The following is a 21,276-nucleotide window of genomic DNA, read 5'->3' as shown; positions in this document are numbered from 1 at the left end:
CTGTGGATTCCTTGAATACTTATTTTGCCCTCTGGTTCTAGAATCTCAGGGCAGTTTTCCTTGATAATTTCATGAAAGATGATGTCTAGGCTCTTTTTTTGATCATGGCTTTCAGGGAGTCCCATAATTTTTAAATTGTCTCTCCTGGATCTATTTTCCAGGTCAGTTGTTTTTCCAATGAGATATTTCACATTATCTTCCATTTCTTCATTCTTTTGGTTTTGTTTTGTGATTTCTTGGTTTCTCATAAAGTCATTATCCTCCATCTGTTCCATTCTAATTTTGAAAGAACTATATTCTTCAGTGAGCTTTTGAATCTCCTTTTCCATTTGGCTAATTCTGCTTTTGAAAGCATTCTTGTCCTCATTGGCTTTTTGAACCTCTTTTGCCAATTGAGTTAGCCTATTTTTCAAGGAGGGTCATTTTTTGGGTCTCCTTTTAGCAAGGTGTTGACCTGCTTTCTATGCTTTTCTTGCATCTCTCTCATTTCTCTTCCCAGTTTTTCCTCCACCTCTCTAACTTGATTTTCAAAATCCTTTTTGAGCTCTTCCATGGCCTGAGCCCATTGAATATTTATTTTGGATGTTTGGGATACCGAAGCCTTGATTTCTATGTCTTTCCCTGATGGTAAACATTGTTCTTCCTCATCAGAATGGAAGGGAGGAGATATCTGTTCACCAAGAAAGTAACCTCCTATGGTCTTATTTTTTTCCCCCCTTTTCTGGGCATTTTCCCAGCCAGTGACTTGACTTCTGAGTTTCCTTTCCATACCCACCTCACCACCAGATCCACTCAGCTAGTGCTTGGGGTCTGAGATTCAAATGCTGCTCCCCAGCCTCAGGGCTTTCGGTGGGGGTGGGGCTGCTATTCAGTGTGAGATTAAGTTTAGGTGCTCAGGTTGGGGCAGGGCCACCACACAGGGCTTAGTTCCCTCAGGGGGTTTATGCAGAGACCTTCAACAATGGATCCGAGCTCCTGCCTGCTTTGGGAGCCCCTGTCCACTGCCGCCTGTGTGGCTGCCTCCCGAGGCGGCCTGAGTTATGGGGACACCCTGCTCCCCTCTCAGCCAGCTGAAAAGACCCTCTCACTGACCTTTGGCAACTGCGGGTGGAGGGACCTGTGCAGCAGCTGGAGATTCTGTCCCTGAAGCCTGCTTGAATCTGCTCCCCTTGGTGCCTCGCAGCCAAGGCAGGGCTGGGCTCTGCTCTGGGTCCAGCGCGTGACAGACATTTTGGGTCAGTTTTTCAGGTCTCTCTGGAACAGAAATCTCGTCCGCTCCGTTGTTCTGTGGCTTCTGCTGCTCCAGAATTTGTTGGGAGTTCTTCTTTACAGGTATTTTATGGGCTGTGGGTTTGGAGCTAGCATATGTGTATCTTTCTACTCCACCATCTTGGCTCCTCCCTTCTGTTTTGGATTTTTTTTTTTTAAAAGCAAATATAGCATTTGTTTCTCAGCAACATCATAAAGCAGGTGCTATTATTATCCCCATTTTACTGATGGGGAAACTGAGGCAAACAGACTTGCCCAGAGTCACATAATTAGTCTGAGGCTAGATTTTAATTAGGTCTTTCTGACCCCAAGCCTCATGCTCAATCTACTGTACCACCACCTGCCTCTATAAGTTAAGTGACTTTCTGAAGGTCCACACAGATATTACTTGTCTAAGAGTTGAGTAGGACAGTTTACAGGCTATCTACATGTCCCCTGAAGAGCCTAAAATTTCCTTTGTCTAATTCTTTGCACATCAAGCATTCTTCAACTTTACAGAGCAATTAAATCAACCCACTAGACAAGCCTACCCTATTCAGATAAGCAGTCTGGTTTTCAGCCCAATCATGTCCCCTCTTGCAATAAATTTGGCATTAGGGTTTATGTCATTTTTTTGTGAATCTAGCTAATGTTTTCTGTCCTTCCCCTCTCCACTTGTCACCCCAACTTCAGTAGTACTAGCTAAATGGGTAAAATTGTGAACAGATGTTCCAAGGCCAATAGCACTTTGGAATGTAGTGATCCCACCAAAGTGCTACTACTTATAGAGTAAGGGAAGCTTAGAGTTGCAAGAGAGCCTAGCAATCATCTTGTCCAATTCAGACCCAAATAGGAAAACCCTTCTACATCATACCTGACAAGAAGTCATCAAGTTTTTGAAGCCTTTTATACCCTTCAAGATATAGTTTGCCTTTTAACCTGGATCTGATGAGAATAAGGTTCCAGCACTAGTAGTCCTCCACTCCCATGTATGTATTAGTTCTTCTTTTCACCTCATTTGTATGAGAGAATTGCTCTTTTTACCTTTTCCTACTCAATTTACTTTTTAGAATTACCTACATCATTCTTAGCTCGATGCCAACCTTTCAAACTACCCAAGTAATTGATGACAGTCTTAAGAATACTGATAACATTTTCACATATAAGTAATAAACCATTTGACCTGGTTGAGTATATATTTCTCCTTGATTAAATTTTCCATTAAGTTCTGGTCTTTTTGTCACAAATAATGTAAATACCTTTACCCAGGAACCCTGGGGGTATTCCCCTCCTAGTACGATTTTTTTTTTTTTTTGACTAAAGGGGTCATTTCCTGAGTAGCTACTTGAAGAAACCTATTCATTGAATGGGTGTATCTCACTCAAAGTGAGAATCTGATAAGACCTGAGCCTAAAATGGCCAGGGTCTCACACTGCATCCTGGGCCATCCCAAGTTATCCTGATGAGTATCAGCTCACTGGACCCAGAAGGCTCTGGAGAAAAAAGTGAAGTTGGTGACCTTGCACAACCCTTCTTCACTCAAATCAAAGTCAACTGCAAGTAATATCATCACCTTGATATTGTCATTGTCATGGTCCCTTCAGACAATGAAGGACAAACACAACAACAACCTGAACACCTTTCAGTTTGTTAAATGTCTACATTTTTTTTCATTCAGCATCATACTCAACTTTTCTGAGTAAGTTATTTTTGGTTGCAATCTCAGCTCTTTGAAATAGAAGACCTATGATATTTTAATGTAAAAGCTTCTAGGTCTTAAATAATCCTGATTGTAGCTCTACAGTATTTAAAATTTTTTTCTTGATGCATGTAACATCTTCTCCTTAACCTGGGAGTTTTGAAACTTGGCTATGATGCTCCTCTAGGACCTCTTTCAGGTGGTGACCAGTAAGATTTATTTTCTGCTTCTACAGTACCTTCTTGTTCTAGAACTTCAGGGCAACTTTCCTTAATAATTTCTTCTAATACTGTATCAAGATTCTTTTTTTTTAATCATAACTTTCAGGTGTTCTAACACTTCTTACGTTATCTCTCCTTGATCTGTTCTTCAAATCAGTTGCTTTTCTAAATGAAATGTTTCACATTCTCTTCTATTTTTCATTATTTTTACTTTGTTTTAATTCTTGTGTCTTATAATGTCATTAGCTTCCCCTTGCTCAATTCAAGTTTTCAAGGAGTTATTCTCTTACTTAAATTTTTGATCTTTTTCTATTTGATTGACTTTCTTTTGATAATTTTGATCTTCTTCGATTGCTTTTTTTCCCCTCTAATTTTTCTTCAATCTCTTTCATTTGATTTTTCTGAAAATCCTTTTCAAGTTCTTCCAAGAACTCTTTTGGAGTCTGTGACCACTTGACGGTTCTCTTTGAGGTAGGAGAGGCTATTTTTATTTGAATATGAACAAATAGGATCTTCTCTATCACCACAGTAGTCGTCAATGGCTGGGTTCATTCTTCTTTACTTACTCATTTTTATTTATACTGTTTATTTTTAAATATTATTTATTATTGATTTATTATTTTATCTTTAGCAGCCTGTTATTATAATCAAGTTCTAGTTCCAAGGTGTGGGAAATGCTGCTGCTCCAATCTCAGGGTCCTAATCTCAGGCACTCCTCTCCACCCCTAAGTCCCAGCCACACTCCCCCTCTGGAGACTACAAACTTCAACTCTCCCCTCTGGTAAGTGCTCACAGCCAGCAGGGTCCCTGCCCCCCGACCCCCTGCTAGGGCACTCAATCTGCGGACCTCCTCTGGTCATTGGTATGGCAAGACTGAGGTAAGTCCTTTAATCTTTCCTTACTCAGCTGTCCAACTCCCTACAATGTCCTGAGGTGAGAAGTTCCAGGGGCCTGGGATGCAGCAGATCCAGCTGGGCTTGTTTTTTGTTGACTTAGTAGAGTTTGCCTCAAGATGTTGGCATTTCACTCAGGCCAAACCTCTGCCCGTGGAGGTCTTCATTCCTGAAGTCCTTTCAAGTTGCCTTTTTAAAAGAACAACTGTTTCACCCTGATTTTTATTTTTTGTTCCTCCGCCATTCATTCTGAGGCCATGTGGTCTTGTTTGTGGAGGAAATTTGGAGGGCCTGAAATTTCCTGACCTACTCCACCATCTTCCCGGAATCCTCCTCCACCATCTTCCCGGAATCCTCCTCCACTCCCATCGCAGCTCAATTTTAACAATTAATTTTTAAATATTTTCTTGGTGCTTTTTAGTTGTCACTTGTAAATAACAATCCTCTCACTTCCACCTCATATACACACAATAGGAGTCTTAATGATAACTAAAAAAAGAATGAACAAAAAAACCAGTCAACACACTTACCACAACTGACAAAGGATGCACCACTGCCTACCTATAGACTACCACTTCTCTACCAAGAGGATGATGATGATGATGATGATAATAGCTAACATTTATACAGCAAGTACTATATTCCAGATGCTATGTTAAGCTTACAATCATCTCGCTTGATCCTCACAGCAACCATAGACAGTAGGTGCTACTATTATCAGCATTTTATAGAAAAGGAAACTGAGGCAAATGAAGTTAAGTGACTTGCCCAGAGTGACAAACCTATTAAGTGTCTGAGATCAAATTTGAATTCAGGACTTCCTAATTTCGGCTAACACTCTATCCAATGCACCCACTATTGCTGATCTGTGCAACTTGGTAGTAGTTTGGGGCCACAGATAGGTTAGACTAGAGACAGACTGATGATGGTTGGTTGTTGTGGGTCATGTGACAAACAGGAGAGCACCCAGTGACAACCCTACGTTTCTCCTGAGCCACCTGAAATCCTTTGGCTTGCACTATTGGTTTTTTAGAAGCGATGCATTTTATTTTGTTTTGATGCTTTTTGGTGTTCTTTTTATTTACATTAGTGCAGTCATTTTGTTTACATTACTGTAGTCATTTTATATATGGTTCTCCTGGTCCTCTCTCACCTTAAAAATATTTTTAATTCTGCATAGTTTAATTAGAAGGAAAATCATTTTGGCAGAACAAATCTCAAAAACAAAAGTAACTTATGTTTGCATTTTTTCTGACTATAGTAAGCGATGTCAAATAATATTCACTCATTTTGCTACTAATTTCCACCTTCTTTCCAACAGTCAGTAGGATATGAGAGGCATTAAGACATCAAGTTGGTATTCTTGGGTTGTGAATGAGTAGAGTAGTCATTTGGCAAAGGAGAGAGGCTGGTCTTGTAAATTCCAGTCCTGGCTTGGATACATATTAGCTATAGGACTACGGGCTGAAGTAACAACCTCTCAGTACCTAGGCAACTCTAATGGTGTAATAATATTTTATTATATTCTGCAACAATATCTCATTCAATATATTTAAATGCCATAATCTGTTCAGCCATTTCCCAATGGACTGGATCCAATTTCCTTCTGATTCTCTGTGACTGCAAAAAAAATGCCATAAAGATTTTTGCATATGTCACAAGTCTAGTAGTGATATCTGTGAGACAAATAATTTATATGTCTTGGTGATTCTATTACAATAGTTCCAAAATATTTTCTAGAATTTTTGACAAACTACAGAAATTCAGTGACAACAACAAATACTGCAGGTTGTCCGCAAGGAAACATTTAAATATCAAGGAAAATTGATTGACTGATAAAGGACTTCCTATTTAGGAGAAATTAAAGGAAGTAATGGAACACAGTACTCCTGAAAGCAAAGCAGATTGGAATTTGTACCCCAGTTACACATCCTGCAAAACTGAGCTTAATCATCAATGAAGAAAAGGGCTTTCAGCAAAAGATAACAACTTTTAAAACATTCCTTCAGAAGAAAACAAGTGAGCAGAATACAAACGAGGAAAACCCATCAAACAAGACACATAATAAGAAAGGTATATAAATATTATTAATAGGAAAAGATTAAGCAGCAGAAGCAATGAATTCCGGCTTCTAAGCCTAGACAAGTAACTGGGTTTGTAACAAAATGAAAAAAAAAAGTTGCACCCTTTATTGAGACAGAACCCCTAAAGGTATAATTCAAAGGGAATAAAGAGAATATTAATGAGAGAATTGAATTCATATTTTGTGAACCAGAATCCAGATTCCCTCACAGTATAAGAGATATTTCCAGCAAAAAGAAGGGAGAGAGATGGGATCTAAGGTCAAAAGGAGAAGGTTGTGGGTGTTCTTGTTTGTTTTGCTTTATTTTCTTTGTTTCTCAACCTGCCTGGGGGGCTCTGAGAGAACAAGGTAAGAACCATAGGATGGAGGTACCTAAGGAAGGGACAGCCAAATAGCTCTCACTCCTAAAGAAGAATCATTCCCACATTTTCAGTCAACATGCAGAGACCATGAAATGGGTTGCAGTCAAGAATAGTGTGCACTTCAGTAGATATTCTTCTCCCTAACTTCTCAAAATTGACTTCTGCTCCAGGGTAGCGGGGATGTCAGCATTCCTATGAGTAACCCTAGTTCCTGGGAGGAGCTGGTGCTGAAGGAGGGTGGAAGCCTAAATTCACAGGGATGATAAATTGTCCTGAGAATAAACAGATGGTAAGTAAAAGGGCTGAGAGTCTGACAGGCATGTCCGAGTCTAGACAGGAAGGAGCTCTTTCCACCATCCTCTCTTGCTTTCTCCATTTACTAATATTTCTGAGAATTCGGCTCCTCAGAAAAAATCCTTTAAAAAAAAAAATGGAGTTGGGAAACACAAGAGAGATCTATAATTGAACTAATAGGTGGGAGTAATGCTTTTGTTTTCTCTAAGTTCCACTTCCTATGAGGAATGCAGAGAATAAAGAAGAAAACTGTAAGCACAAAGGCTCATGAAGAAGAGATTAGACTAGCCAGTATTCATAGAAGGGAAAAAAAGTAAGGATGAAAAAAAAACATTTCTTAGAAATGACAGACAGAAATGTAGTTTGGTCCACCATTTCACACTGTATACTAAGATAAGGTCCAAATGGATACTTGCCTTAGACATAAAAGGTGAAACCATAAGCAAATTAGAAGAACAAGAAGAAATTACCTTTCAGATTGCTGAATGAAGGAAGAATACAAGATCAAACAAAGGATAGCGAGCATAAAAGAAGTTAACATGAATAATTTTGATTATATTTTGAACAAGTCTAATGCAGTTAAATTTAGAAGAAAAAAAGGTCACTGGAAAAAATAAAACCAAACAAGAAATTGATATCTTAGATTATTCTTAGAGAGAGAGATGAAATCAGGCTCAAATAATTTACCAAAGGAAATAACTCCTGGTCCAGACAGAATTCATTCATAAATCAAACAATTAAAGAGAAATTCATAATGTTACAAAAGCTATTCCCTATAAGACAGAGAAGATACTCTTAATACTTTCTATGAGGAAAAACTTGGCCCTGATACAAACACAACAGACCCAAAATAAGGCACACCAACCTATTTTCTTCTTGTGTGTGGGCTAGCAACCAATCAGCTAAATTTGAGAATAATCAGAATATAAATGGTAATTAAATCCATGGAAGATGGATGAGATCACCAAGTGAAGTAGAATAGAGAAGAAAAGAGGGTCCCATGGGAAGCTTCTATTGTGTACTCTCATTTGTGCTGGAAAAGAGGATAAAAATGTGAATAAAGGAATCATCAGCAAAAAACACAGATCTAAAAGAAGATTGAAAAATGACATCCTCAATAAAAGGTGAATCTATAAACCAAAGAAACAACAAATAATTTAAAAAAGATAACAATGACAAAGAACATAACAAAATTCTACGATACAGCTAAAATAGCCCTCAGATCCCAATTCAATACAACATCATAGATTTTGACCTGGAAAGAACTTTAGAACTCATCTAATCCAACCCACTTATTGTACAGATGAGGAAACAGGCTCAGAATGCTGAAATGACGTGCATATGATGATGTAGGAAAGAAGTAACAACAGGCCATGATTCAAACCAAAATCCTTTGACTCCAGTATTCTTTCCATTATACCATATCATTGAACACATATTGATAAATTTGAGAACAAGGACTAATGAACTGAGTGAACTTTTATGGAAACCTAGAAACATCAACCAAACTACCAAGAAAAATTTGAAAATCAAAGGGAAAATATACAAAAGTTAAAATTAAAAAAAGAATACTGAAGAGGGAAACTAAAGGAAACTGATTTTCTTAAAAAGACTAAACAAAATCTATATACCATTAGTGAGAGAGAAAAAGAGTGAGACAGAGAGAGAAGGAGAGAGTGGGGAAAGAGAGAGAAAGGGAGAGAAGAGGGAGAGATAGAGAGAGAAAAGGGACAAGGTAAAATTCACAATGAGTCATGGGCAATCCTGTAAGTTCTATGACCCTCAGAATAAATGTTTTAGAATGTATAATATAAATACATGACATTACAAAAAGAAATCAACTATATACTGGGGGAATAGCTCTTATTCTTATAGATTTTAATCAGTTCTTTACATATCTTGGCTATGCGACATTTGCTAGTCTTTGACATTGTCAATCACCCTTTTCTCCTTGATACTCTTTTCCGTCTAGGTTTCCATGATACTTTTATATCCTCATTCTCCTCTCTCTGTCACCCTCCATATCTAATCTGTTGACATCTGTTTTACCTTTGTTGATTTTACCTTTGAAACAAGTATTTTTACATGTATGAGTCTTTTTCCTCTTTCTTTGCTCTTTATGAAGTATAGACTTAATAGTGTTATCTCTGGATCAAAGGACATGCAAACTTTTATTGACTTTTTTTAGGCAAAGTTACAAGTTGTTTTCCAAAATGACCACATCAATTCACAGCTACCCTGACAGTATATTAGCATGCCTATTTTTCCCCAGGCCCACCCACCACTGTAATTCATTTTCTTTTCTGTTATCTTTGCCAGTCTAATGAGTATAAGGTAGAAAGCCAGAATTGCTTTAATTTGCATTTCTCTAATGATTAGTGTTTTAGAGCATTTTTTCATACGGTTGTTGAGAGCTTGGATGTCTTCCACTGAAAACTGATATTCAAATGAAGACCGTGTAAAGCATATAGGAAAAAAAAAGGAACAAAAACTACAGTAAACTCTTTCCACAAGAAAAAACTTGATCCTCAAAAGACAACAGTATCACTACTGAATACTGAAGCAAAAAATGTTATGTATCACACACACAATTATAAACGATTGTCATTCCCCAATAAACGATCAAATGAAAAACTGCAAATCACTAGCCACATGTTCCAAATCACTAATAAGAACAATACAAATTAAAACAACTCTTAGATTTCATCTTATAGTCAAAATGGCTGAAATGATAAAAAAGAGAAATGTATATGGAAAAGCTATGTAAAGATAGGCACACTCATGCGCAGGTAGGACTGTAAATCCAAATATTTCAGAAAATAATTTGGAATCTTGCAAGCAAAGTTTTTTTCCTGAATATAAACTTTATTTTTAATAGGACAACATTGCAAATTATGGTCAACTAACAGCTTTTTATCAATATTTCAAGCATAAAAAAAGAGAATCTTACAAAAATAAGAGACACCACAATCAAATTGGTAGCTGTCCATGACATTTAACAAACTGGACTTTTAAGAGTGGCTTCTCAACAGTATATCATTTTAATTATAGTAACCATTGTCTGCTACAGGGAAAACTGACAAAAATAAAAGTTTTTTGGGGGGGCTTTTTTTGGTCTTTTTTTAAAGCCCTGTTGCAACATTATATTCCTGATAATTTAGTAAACTGAACTATGAGTAAATGAATGATACATGCCTAAAAACATTATGATTATGCTTTTAGTGGCCACTGGACTTTGGACTAGTCCAGGACCACGATCTAGATTTTGACCTAAACCTAGACTGTGATCTTGACTGGGATTTGGATCTGGCTGGTTCTTTTTTCCTTGATTCCTTTTCATATCTTGAGCCTGACTTATGATGTGTTTTGGAATCTGTTTAAGAAGTGCCTCTAGTTTTGGTGTGAGATGCAGACCTAGAACGTGACTTAGTCTTCATTTCTTTCTTGGGCTGGGACTTGAATCGTGATCTTGAATTGGATTTAGACCTCAAAAAAGACCGGTTTCAGCGTTTGAATCTATTATTGTCTGAATGGTTCTGCTACGGTGTGGTCTTCCAGTAGATCTACTGTTTCTAGGACTACAAGATCTTCTGTAGTTGTAATCAAAAGAATGACTCCTAGACCTCCTCCTTTCATAACTTCAGCTTCTGGATCGCCTATATCTGTCATAGTCATCATAGCGAGAAGAGCTGTATATATTTCTACCTTCCTTGGCTTTCACTTGATTTGGTGTTTTGCAATCCCCTTGTATAAACTGGATTTCAATCTGACGTCCACAAATGTATTTTCGGTCCAAATTATGCAGGGCATCTTCAGCATCATGAACATCTTCAAACTGAATGTAAGCAAATCCTCTTGGATGATGAGTGTAGAAATCAAGTGGCACATACACATCAACTATGGGACCATAATGACCAAATTCCTGGTGCAAATCTTCAGACACACACCTGGTGTCTTTGGCCACATTCCTCACGAACAGGGACGTGTTGGGCAGGCGCAAGTAGCGTCACATGGCAGTGGCGAGCTGGGTGTGAGGCGCGGAGGGAGTGTTGCAAGCAAAGTTAAATAAACTATTCATACCTGTTCACTTAGTGATACTTACTGAACATGAACCCCAGAGATGTTAAAAACAAAGTAAGGTATCATATGTTAAAATACTCATGGTAGCACTCTTTATGTAAGTAAAATGGAAAGACGGTGCTCATCAACTAGGAAAAGGCTGAAAAAACTGGTTTACGCATATAAGGAATATTGTACCATAAAAAACAATGAATATGAAAAACTCAAAGAAGTGAGATAATGTGTAAAAAAAAAAACAAAAACCCAAAATGATGCAGAGCCTTTGCCCACCATTGTATTACATTGTTCAACAACAATGTAAACACTAACAACAATAATGTAAATCCTTTGGGCTTGTTTTGGGGATTTTGGCGAGGTAACTGGAGTCAAGTGACTTGCCCAGGGTCACATATCTATCAGATGTCTGAAGCCTAATTTGAGCTCAGGTCCTCCTCACTCCAGCGAAGGCACTCTATCCACTGCACCATCTAGCTTCTCCAATAGTATAAATCAAAACAGCACTTAAAGGAAATACAGGATCAGAGATTTGGAGCTACAAGGAACCTTAGAGGTCATCTAATTCAGCTTCTTCATTTCATGGCTGAGGATACTTGTGGCAAAGAGATTAAATGATTTTCTCAAGGTCACACAGACTGATAAAAGTTTCAATTTAAATGTATGTCCTTTAACTCCAAATCCAATACTTTTTCTGCTCTAATATGCTACCTTTGGATACAAGACTGATTAACTGTAATGGGCAATTCTGGCTTAGCAGAACAGTCAATGAAACACATTTCTTTCCTTCTGGTAGAGCTGGGTAAAGAATGTTGTATACGCTATCAGATTTATTAGTCAGAGCCCCTCCCAACTGTACACTAGATTCCTGCCACAGTCTCAATTACTGAACTTAGTTACAATCACATGCAATAATCAAAACAAGATAAACTACTTTCCTAAGAAAAATTCTTTATCTAAACTGGATGATCCAGTAGATAAGTGAGATAAACTCATCAGCTTCCCTGCATAAACCATAGTAAAACATTACCCTACCTCCCAAATCACAGGCAGAGTGAAATCTTGACAGATCAAAAGCTGTTGCCACATCTCTTGCAGTCAGCTTGATTATGCTATGCATGGCATTCATAAAACGTAGTTTTGTCTCCATGCTGTGATAATAGGAGTCCTGAAAATAACACCAAGTCCTGAGAAAAGATTCTATTCAGATGGATGACAGATACATTTGCATCTCATTCAAAAGTTCTTCCAAAAGGTCAAGGTCCAGGTTTAAATTCTGCATGAACCAAGTGTCTTCTCTTTATCCGCTCCACAGGTACAGACTACACCCGGAAGGGAGCCGGTTATCTACCAAATCATGCCATTGGTCAAAAAAGGAATCATGTGAGAGTGAGTGAGTGTAAAACCAGTCCTACAATCAGAAAAAAGAAGTCAGAGGTATATAGAAGTCAGTCATGTCTGACTCTTCATGACTGCATTTGGGGTTTTCCTGGCAGAGATACTGGAATGGTTTGCCATTGTTTTCTCCAGTTCATTTTACAGATAAGGCAACTGAGGTAAACTGGGTTAAGTGACTAGCCCAGGGTCACACAGCTGCTAAATGTCTGAGACCAGATTTGAAACCAGGAAAGTGAGTCTTACTGACTTTACTCTATTCACTGTACCAACTCTAAACCTAACTGCCCAAGATACTTCCTATTTATCTTAACAATGGAAAAACAAGACATGCCATTTATGTTTTTATACTGTTCATAAGGTATTGGGATGCCTGCCTGATGCAGTAACATTGCTAATTTGGGTACTTGGTACAATGGAAAGAACTCTTGATTTGTGCTCAAGGTACCTGGATTCAGATCCTGGCTCTGACACATAGTACATGTTCTGGCAAATCATTTAACTTTTTTGGATTTCTCTCTTCTCTTCTCTATTGAGATTCTAGAAGTATCTCATCCAGGCTGGAAGTGGAGGGGGTCTGATTCCAATACTGATCATAACTGGAAGTTTTAAATGGTTCTGTTTTTCCAAACTCTATGGCAAATTGATCTTTTACCCTCCTCCACTCCTGAGAATTCACTTCTGAGAGTATTGTAGCCTGACTAGTGCGGATATCTGACTGAGTTTAGCACTCCTGCAATTTAGAACTCTGAAGCTCAAATGACCCACCAGCCTAAGCCTCCACAGTGGCTGGGATTATAAGATTTATACTCATTCATTCACTCCTAAGCGGTTCCCTTTTTGATGAACAGCACATTTGGAAGATGGCTGACTTAGTCTCAGGTGTAGCCACCAAGACTGGTTTTCAGTTTCTTTACCTAGAACGTGATCTGAATGATCATGAACCACCACGATCTGAATTCTAAAGCCCCTTAAGGCTCTAATTCTACAATCCTGTCCTAGAGAAACAAAGCAATCACTGTCAGCATCTTCCTCCCTCCCCCTTCCCTCAGCTGCCTACATATTAATGATTCACTTTTGTTCATTAGTAATTTGTTAAACCACTTGCCTAACTCCCCTCTCTTGGCTCTATCTGTATGTTGTTAAGGCCTAGAAGAAAGAACAAATCAGAAGAGATCCTCCCAGGTGTATAAGGTTCAATAATGGGACTTTGCTTTTGAAACTGGATACAAGAAGGCACTGGCCTTCTGTAGGAGGAATAAGATGGGTCCAAAGTAAGGAGTTAGTTCTTCCTCTGTTCAGTTTACAAGCAAAGCCTATGGGACACTGAACTTTAGAAAGGAAATGATTTCCGTATTCCAAAATCCACAGGTTAAGCTGTAGACTCAAAGTAAAGCACTATGGTCTAGCTTGGCTATTACTCAATTACTCATTTAGTAACAGATACTTCCATGTTCCAGGGGCAAAGTACAAAATCTTAACAGTTCCCAGGCTGTCACAATATTAATGAGAAAGTGGCAATCTTCTGGCCAAACCACATCTTCAGGCCAAACTTCTGTATATGGGGACCGGAAATCAACTGATCAGAATTTATTAGGGTAGAGAAAGGATTCAATGACTGCCACTAGCAATGTGTCAGTAACTGGGCTAGGCACTGGGGATATAAAGATGAAATCCAAATAATCTCTGCCCTCAAAGAGACAAGTGTACAAATACATATAAGCAAACAGAAAATAAATATAAAATAATTTTGGGGTGGGAGGGGTATAGTACCAATTAAAGGGGTAACCAGAAAAAGCTGCTTTTAGGAGGTAGCATTTGACTAGAGTCAAGAAGAGAGCTAGAGATTCTAATAAGCACAGATGAAAAAAGAAGAGCATTCCAAACATAAGGGACAATCTGTGCAAAGTCCCAGAAGTGGGAAATGGGGTGTTGTTCACAGAGAACATTGTGTTACACAGGGCAATTTGGCTGGAATGTATGATCCTGATTAGGAGTAATATGAAATTAGACTATAAAGATAGGCTGGAGCCAGACTGTGAATGTCCAACAGAGGAATTTTATTTTATCACAGCTTTTCCTCTAGATATATAGGAGAATAGGAATAACTCTACTGCGAAGAGAACTTAGTCTTATGAATCTTTTTTTTTTTGTTTAGGCAATTGGGGTTAAGTGACTTGCCCAGAGTCACACAACTAATAATTATCTGAGGTCAAATTTAAACTCAGATACTTCTGAGTCCAGGGCAGGTGCTCTATCCACTGTGCCACTTCACTGCCCCACTGACTCATTTTTTATAACCAACAATGTTACATGGATCACCTGTTCCCAGTCTTTTCTCTCTCCTTTCTACTATTCACGTTGCTTATCATAAGCACCTTTCCTACAGTGCAAGAATGAAAAGAAAAAGCTGGTTAAAATTCACAGCAACCATTCTGTTACTTGGTTTCAGAGAGAAGAAAAGTTTTTTTGAGGGTATTAGCTTCAGATCTATTCACCAAAATGAAGATCTGTAGTTACTGATGGATTTCAGTGATCAGATTTGTCATGCTTGGTCTTGGGAGAGATGACAGTCAAGAGGTATAGCTGTTTGCATGTTGCTTCCTCCATTACAAAGTGCACCCTTAAGGCCAGGGTTTGTTTTTACTTTCCCCTGTATTCCCAGAGCTCAGTACAGTGCCTGGCACAAAGTAACTTCTTAAGAAATGCAGGTAAAATGAAAAATTTAGAATTTTAGGCTCTATTGCATCTAAATAGGGCTTTTCATTTTTAATCCCATTATTTTCCCCTCATGATTATGGATGGTTCATGTTTTACCCCCACCAGGAGGATATAAGTTCCTTGAGGACACAGATCATCTCTGAGTTTTTATATCCTTAGTACTTGGCACAATGCCTTATATTTATTAGGTGCTTTATAAATGTGCTTAATTAAATTAATATTTTTTTCAGTCCTACTAGAGACTCCACAGCAATCTTGAGGAATAGGTGACTGCTAATAATTCCATGCCCTTGGGTCTTTTTTCAATCATCAAAGTCTCTTAGTATGTAAGTATATAAAGTATACATACACACACAGACACACACACAAAAGTTATATATAACTTGAGACTGACCATTCTAATATACATTACCTGAAATAAGTCCTGAGCTTTCTTCCCAAAAGCTCGATAGTTCTGATTTGTTCCCTCTTTGACAGCAGATTCCAGGTGTGTGAACAGTGGCCAAACATGATCATCAGCATGCATGATATAGCCATGCAGAGAATATTCACTGTTAGACACCAAGTACTTATCAGCCAACTCTGTGTTACTGTAACCTGAAAAATAATGTAACTGACTTTGTCATTCCTGAACTTAACAAACTCTTCAATAAGAAGAGATCCTTATTTAGCACTAACTTGAAACATTAAAACATAACATAGATTATTAATACTATTGCCAATTGTGATATCTAGAGTCAAGCACCTTGAATTCAATGCAGACAACAAACACATCTTTCTTTCTTCCTTTATAATTGCTACCTTAATATCTTATAGGTGATATGTGCCTATTTCCCCCAACTGTTGTAAATAGTCTTTCAGATACTTTTTCTCTATCTGGCCCCTTTGAAAATATTTCACTTACCATGCCTGAAGAGATTTTTAAACACCCCTGAAATGCCCATGCATTCTTTTTAAACTTTTGTGCCCCCCCATATTGAATCCATGCCCTTTAAGGAAAAATATGATGGGAAGGTAGGTAGATAAAGTCTTTGACCGTTTAATCTCCTTCCCAGATTTTGAAGCAGGCTCTTATAGACTTCCTCCTGCAAAGATTTGTAGGACCACATTCTAGTAGCTCAAGTTACCTTGGTTGGTTTTCCTTAATAATTGAAGTGCTGTGCAGGAATCAAGTAATCTCTCAGTCCCACATACAGATGCATTTATGTGGTCAGCAACATCTTTGGCTTTCAGAAGGGCTTTGCCTTTGAGCAGATCAAATACCTTTAGCTTACTGGCCACAAACATTGCCTGCACATTAAAAAGACAAAAGGACTGGTCTTTAACAAGATATACAGAGGATTTAAGATAGGGGTTCTAAGATTACATTTTTATCTCAATATAGCTGTTTTCCCTGATAGTCTAACGTGTTTTATTTTAAGCATTTTAAAAACATTATTCTGAGAAGGGATCCATAGGCTTCGCCAAGTTGTCGAAGCGGTCATGAGACAAAAAAAAGGTAAAGAAATCCTGGTATAAATGATGCTCGAGGTGCCTTCAGGTTTCATGCCTATTAAAAAATACAAATAAAACCAAAATTTAAGTGACTTATTCTGGGCTTTTATTTGTTTGGTAGAATAAAGCAATGCAAAATCAAGGTTAGGTCCCATATAACTAAACTTTCTTCAGAAGATAATACTGAATCTACTCTTTCCAGAGTGAGTTTTACCAAGGAGGTAAAGACTATCAATGATTATGGAACATCAAAACTACTCCCACAGGGTGAGATCCAGTTGTCAGATTCAGTGATCTGGTGGCAAAAATTTTAAAAAATCAAGACACCACTGGTTTCCCAGATTCTTTCACTAGACATAAATCTATTTAATTAAATGACACTGGATTCCTTTGAATGTAATCTAGTGAAGGGCCAAATACTCCTTTTTATCTTAGCATTTTCTAATCAAGTTAGCAAGATTAGGCATGCTCTGTGATTACCTAGAATATGTTAATAGATATGAAAAATAATTAATGGCTTAATAATGTCTCATACAAGTGAAACACAACTGTACCCTTTTAAAACCCTGGGTTAGAGTGATAAGATTAACATTTTCTATATTAATTAAACAAGGGCGTTTCTGACAAATACTTATAATTTTTCTTTGGAGGGTGTGGGAAGTAGGATGATATAATTTCATCTTGCAGTGGCATGTTATAAAAGGGTTTTATTGAATTAAAATCTATAAATGACATCTTTCTATGTACAATTCAGCAATCTGATTCCTCCTTCCATCTTTGAATACAAGTCTTCCCATGTGAATAAGACTGCTATGAGAGTTTTAATAATAACCAACTACCAAATAAAAGTGATCTGAAGCAAAAGGGTTCTATCAAGAAAATGGGAAGGTGTTAGAGGCTAAAATATTACCCTGAGTACTGACAGACCACCTCATTAAGACTTGAAAAGAATCTTAGTCTTTAGTAGTCATTCTACAAAACTGTTTTAGCTTTTCCTTAGAGGTTATTTCATTACTTGGCTTAGATTTCATTCATGGATATGGTGGCCAGTGGGTGGGGTGTAGGAAGGCATGGCATTAGTTGGTTATTTTGTGTACTGGAGAAGATATGGATATATGAAGCCTTCCTAGACAGACTTTCTACTAAATGGGAATTCTATCAGCTAAGAGACAGGGGAATGGTGGATGCGGTTATGCAATATAGAGTTGTGGGTTTTCAGAAGACAATGCTGCTTAAAACAGCGCTAAGGTGAAGATACTTTGTATTTGGGGTATAACAATATAATGCTCTATGGCAGCCCTAACCAGCTTGGCAGTAGCTAGGGGCCAAAATTAAAATAGGTAAAATTTCAGTGCTGCAGATAGGTTTTTAGAGGCTCACTTTCCAAGTAAAGGAATAATTAATGATTAAACTATTTTGTAAATAAACCATATTTTAAAAAAGGGTAATTTCAATTAATATCAATTAATTACACTTATTACTTAAGATTTTTATTCACCATGAAATTGCTCCTCTCACATGGGAGGATGACTGGTTGCCGTAGTCATGACAAACAAGAAAGAGTTCAAATTGGCAACCCACTCTCAAAGTTACATGGTAGGCACAATAGTGACTAGTGGAAAGTGGGTTAAGTGGGACAGACAAAGTACTTTCTTTTATATCCTCTACATTTTTCTCTGACAACCAGAAAGGCAAGCCACAAGCTGCCTGCAGGTTACATGTTGTGCAGGCCCGCTCTATGGTAATCTTTTTTAAAATTAATTTGTTTTCAGTTTTCTACTATCACTTCCATAAGTCTTAGATTTTCTCCCCCTCCCTCCTCAAGAGGGTATGCAATCTTACATGGGTTCTACACACACATTCTTATTAAACACTTTTTCACATTAGTCATGTTGTATAGAAGAATTAAAATGAATGGGAGAAACCATGAGAAAAATCCAAACAAAACAAAACATAACACAAGAGAAAATATTCTGCTTCATCCTGTGTTGCGATTTCATAGTTCTTTCTCTGGATGTGGATGGCATTTTTGCCTCAAGAGTCCTTTGGGAATGTTTTATGTCCTTGCATTGCTGTGAAGGGCTAAGTCTAATAGGGTAATTTTTCTTAAGCAAGAGTTCATTAGTTTTTGAACTATTTCAGTGGTTGTGTTTCAATACAATTCATTACTTTTACAATTCTATGTATTTTATTTTGTATAGTTAAAAACATTCAGAGGAATCTACAGGCTTTACCTGACTGCTAAAAAAGGTTAAGAACCCCTGCCTTAGGGGATGCTTAGAGGAGTCAGATCACAGGGGGATATCCAAAGCGAAGCTGTAAAGAAGTATTCCAAAACAGAACTGGATGATCTTAGCTTCTCTTCTAGCAACAGCATCACTGCAGGGAAAGGTTCTGTGGAGCAAGGTTTCAATAGCACAGGACACCTACTCTGACCGAAACATCCCGTTAGGCAACTTGGTGAACCCTAAATATCTCCATATCAGTCAGTACAGGCTCAAGCAACATTGTCTCCTGGATACCCACAAATCTATTATACGACCCCATCCACCTTATCCTTCCTAGCTAACAGAATTCCCATTTACTAATACAGTTCATCTAGAAAGGCTTCATACAGCCATATCTCTCCCCAGCATCCATTCATGTCCCAAAATAACTAGCTAATGCCACGCTTTCCTCCTCCACGCTTACCTGCCCTCAACTCATGTTATCTTGAGTCTCTACTGGTTTGTCTCCTTCTGTGCACATTCCCTTCCTCCCACAATGAATTTCTGTAAGCACATCCCTTTGGTAATCGATTGAGACATATGGTTTTGGTTTTAAGGTCAAGGTAGAACTCAATCCCAATTCACATTTGAAAAAAAAGTTTGAGAGCAAAAAAGCAAGCAAGCAAAAACACTCCTCAGAAATGTACTCTTCTATCATTTCGAGTATAGTTATACATATTGCAACTCACTTACCAGTGGACAACTTGCAAATTTGCTTGGACCACCTTAGAGCTGGGCCCTGCTTTCTCTTTTGTCCATAGTGTTAACATCAAAGTGTTGCTTTCTCTTAATAAACTTTCGCAAAGATTTTAGATCTTCCATTTTAAAAAGCCTCATTTGAGCTTTTCTTTGCAGGGAATCGGCAAGGGAGACTTCAGAAGAGTGTTAGCTCTTCCTTTCACTCCAATGTGCCACCTTTTTTGAAGAGTTTAATTAAGGGGAAGAAATTGGCAAATGCAGAATACCTGCTTTGGTAAGATGAGTTAACACGCCTTTTCTTTCCCTTTAAGAAATCTCCTGATGAAGTCTAAGGCAATGGGCTAAGGGAAAAAGGGAGGTACCTGTTAGGCAAGCTTATTATCTGTATGGGGACAGCTTTGGATTTCTACTTTGAAAGCCTGAGGTTTAGATAATTTGAATTAATCTAAATCAAATTTGCATGTTTATTTTTGAGGTTGTTTTTTTTTCCTGGTTCACCTCAAAGGCATTAGCACAAGGTTCAAGAGTAAAGCTAACTTGTCTGTAAGTGCACACCTCTGGGAAATGAAGGACATTTACACTTATGTGTAAATTGCCAGTCTCTTTCTCAACCACATTATTTAGCTTCCAAACTGCCAAGGGTGACAAAGCTGTACCTCTTACCACCTTCTCTAACCACACCTGAATACAGTGTGACAGAGCTGCTTTTTTTTTGAACTGTGCTTATTTGTTATTTCTGCTTTTGTTTTTAACCTTGACAGTGCAGCTAAGAGTTATTTAAAGCAAGGACTGAGGGTTTTGAGATGCTTTCCCCAAATAAGACTTCATTTATCTGTACTAAGATAACCATTCAGCTTGAAAACTGCTTTTCATCTACTGATGGGAATTTTCTCTTTCCACTTTGGAAAAGTCATTAATTAGAAAAAAATCAAGGCACTAAATACCTTTGAAGCTTTAAAGCCATCCAAAAGCTCTACAAGAGTAGATGGAAATTTAGTCAGGTTTTCCAAATCCCCACTGCATTTCACCACAGAGTCTCCAATTTCTTTCTTTCCTAGGCTCCCAATAGCTCCAGAAGAGAATGCACTGTCACCTTCTAGCTTGTTGGTCACATTTTGCTGAGTAGAATTTGCACTCTCATATTCTTCATCACTTAGAATTTCAAAAGTTTCCACTGAAGGGATTGAGTCATGCTCTTCGTGATGCATGGCATCTTTAGCAGGCGGATAATACAATTCCATCAACTTTTTGCAAAAGTGGTTCAGTGGGAACCCTACCACATTCAAAAAGTCTCCATGAACATATTCAACTAACATGCCCCCAAGGGCCTGTATGCCATAGCCACCTGCTTTGTCCCTGGGAGAAGAAGAGAAAGGCAGAGAAGAGAAATTACAACCCTGTAGGCCAAGAAACTAAAGTCAATTCTAGAATTTAGTTTCATGCCAAGCAGCTGAGGAATATGAGAGTAAAGCCAGTTATCTCCACTAATGGGATGGTTTCATATATACAAATATGGATTTGTATACAAATTTCACATTTAAATATTTTAATTTACAAGTAAATGTCTTGGTATAAATAAGTATAAAGTAAAAAATGCAAATATTAAGTAGCTGAAGATTTAGCTCATATTGACATTAATTCCAAAGGTAACACAAGTCTGACTGATAACCCATTGTTGGGATAGAAATTTTCTGGCTGTGAGATGAAGGTATCGTTGAAAATTACGGGGACAGCTAGGTGGCTCAGTGGATAGAATACCAGCTCTGGAGTTAGGAGGACGTGGATAAAATCCAGCCTTAGACACTGGACACTTACTAGGTGTGTGA

General features: G+C 37.9%; 1 protein-coding gene and 1 pseudogene across 4 annotated transcripts in view; both read right to left on the bottom strand.

Annotated features, from left to right (window-relative positions):
• Positions 1-21,276, bottom strand: part of ASMTL (acetylserotonin O-methyltransferase like) — a 55,089-nt gene that overhangs the window by 11,002 nt on the left and 22,811 nt on the right. For all 4 annotated transcript variants that reach the window (XM_072614508.1, XM_072614507.1, XM_072614510.1 and 1 more), the window contains 4 exons: positions 20,395-20,806; positions 16,118-16,280; positions 15,403-15,587; positions 11,910-12,042 (listed from right to left, as the gene is read on the bottom strand). In XM_072614508.1, coding sequence (XP_072470609.1) covers positions 11,910-12,042; positions 15,403-15,587; positions 16,118-16,280; positions 20,395-20,806 — 893 coding nt within the window. The remainder of the gene's footprint in view (positions 1-11,909; positions 12,043-15,402; positions 15,588-16,117; positions 16,281-20,394; positions 20,807-21,276) is intronic.
• On the bottom strand, positions 300-10,812 carry LOC140506882 (serine/arginine-rich splicing factor 10 pseudogene; annotated as a pseudogene).

The sequence above is a fragment of the Notamacropus eugenii genome, chromosome 5 (assembly GCF_028372415.1).
Source record: "Notamacropus eugenii isolate mMacEug1 chromosome 5, mMacEug1.pri_v2, whole genome shotgun sequence".
NCBI lineage: Eukaryota > Metazoa > Chordata > Mammalia > Diprotodontia > Macropodidae > Notamacropus > Notamacropus eugenii.
This window is presented reverse-complemented; position numbering and strand designations above follow the sequence as displayed.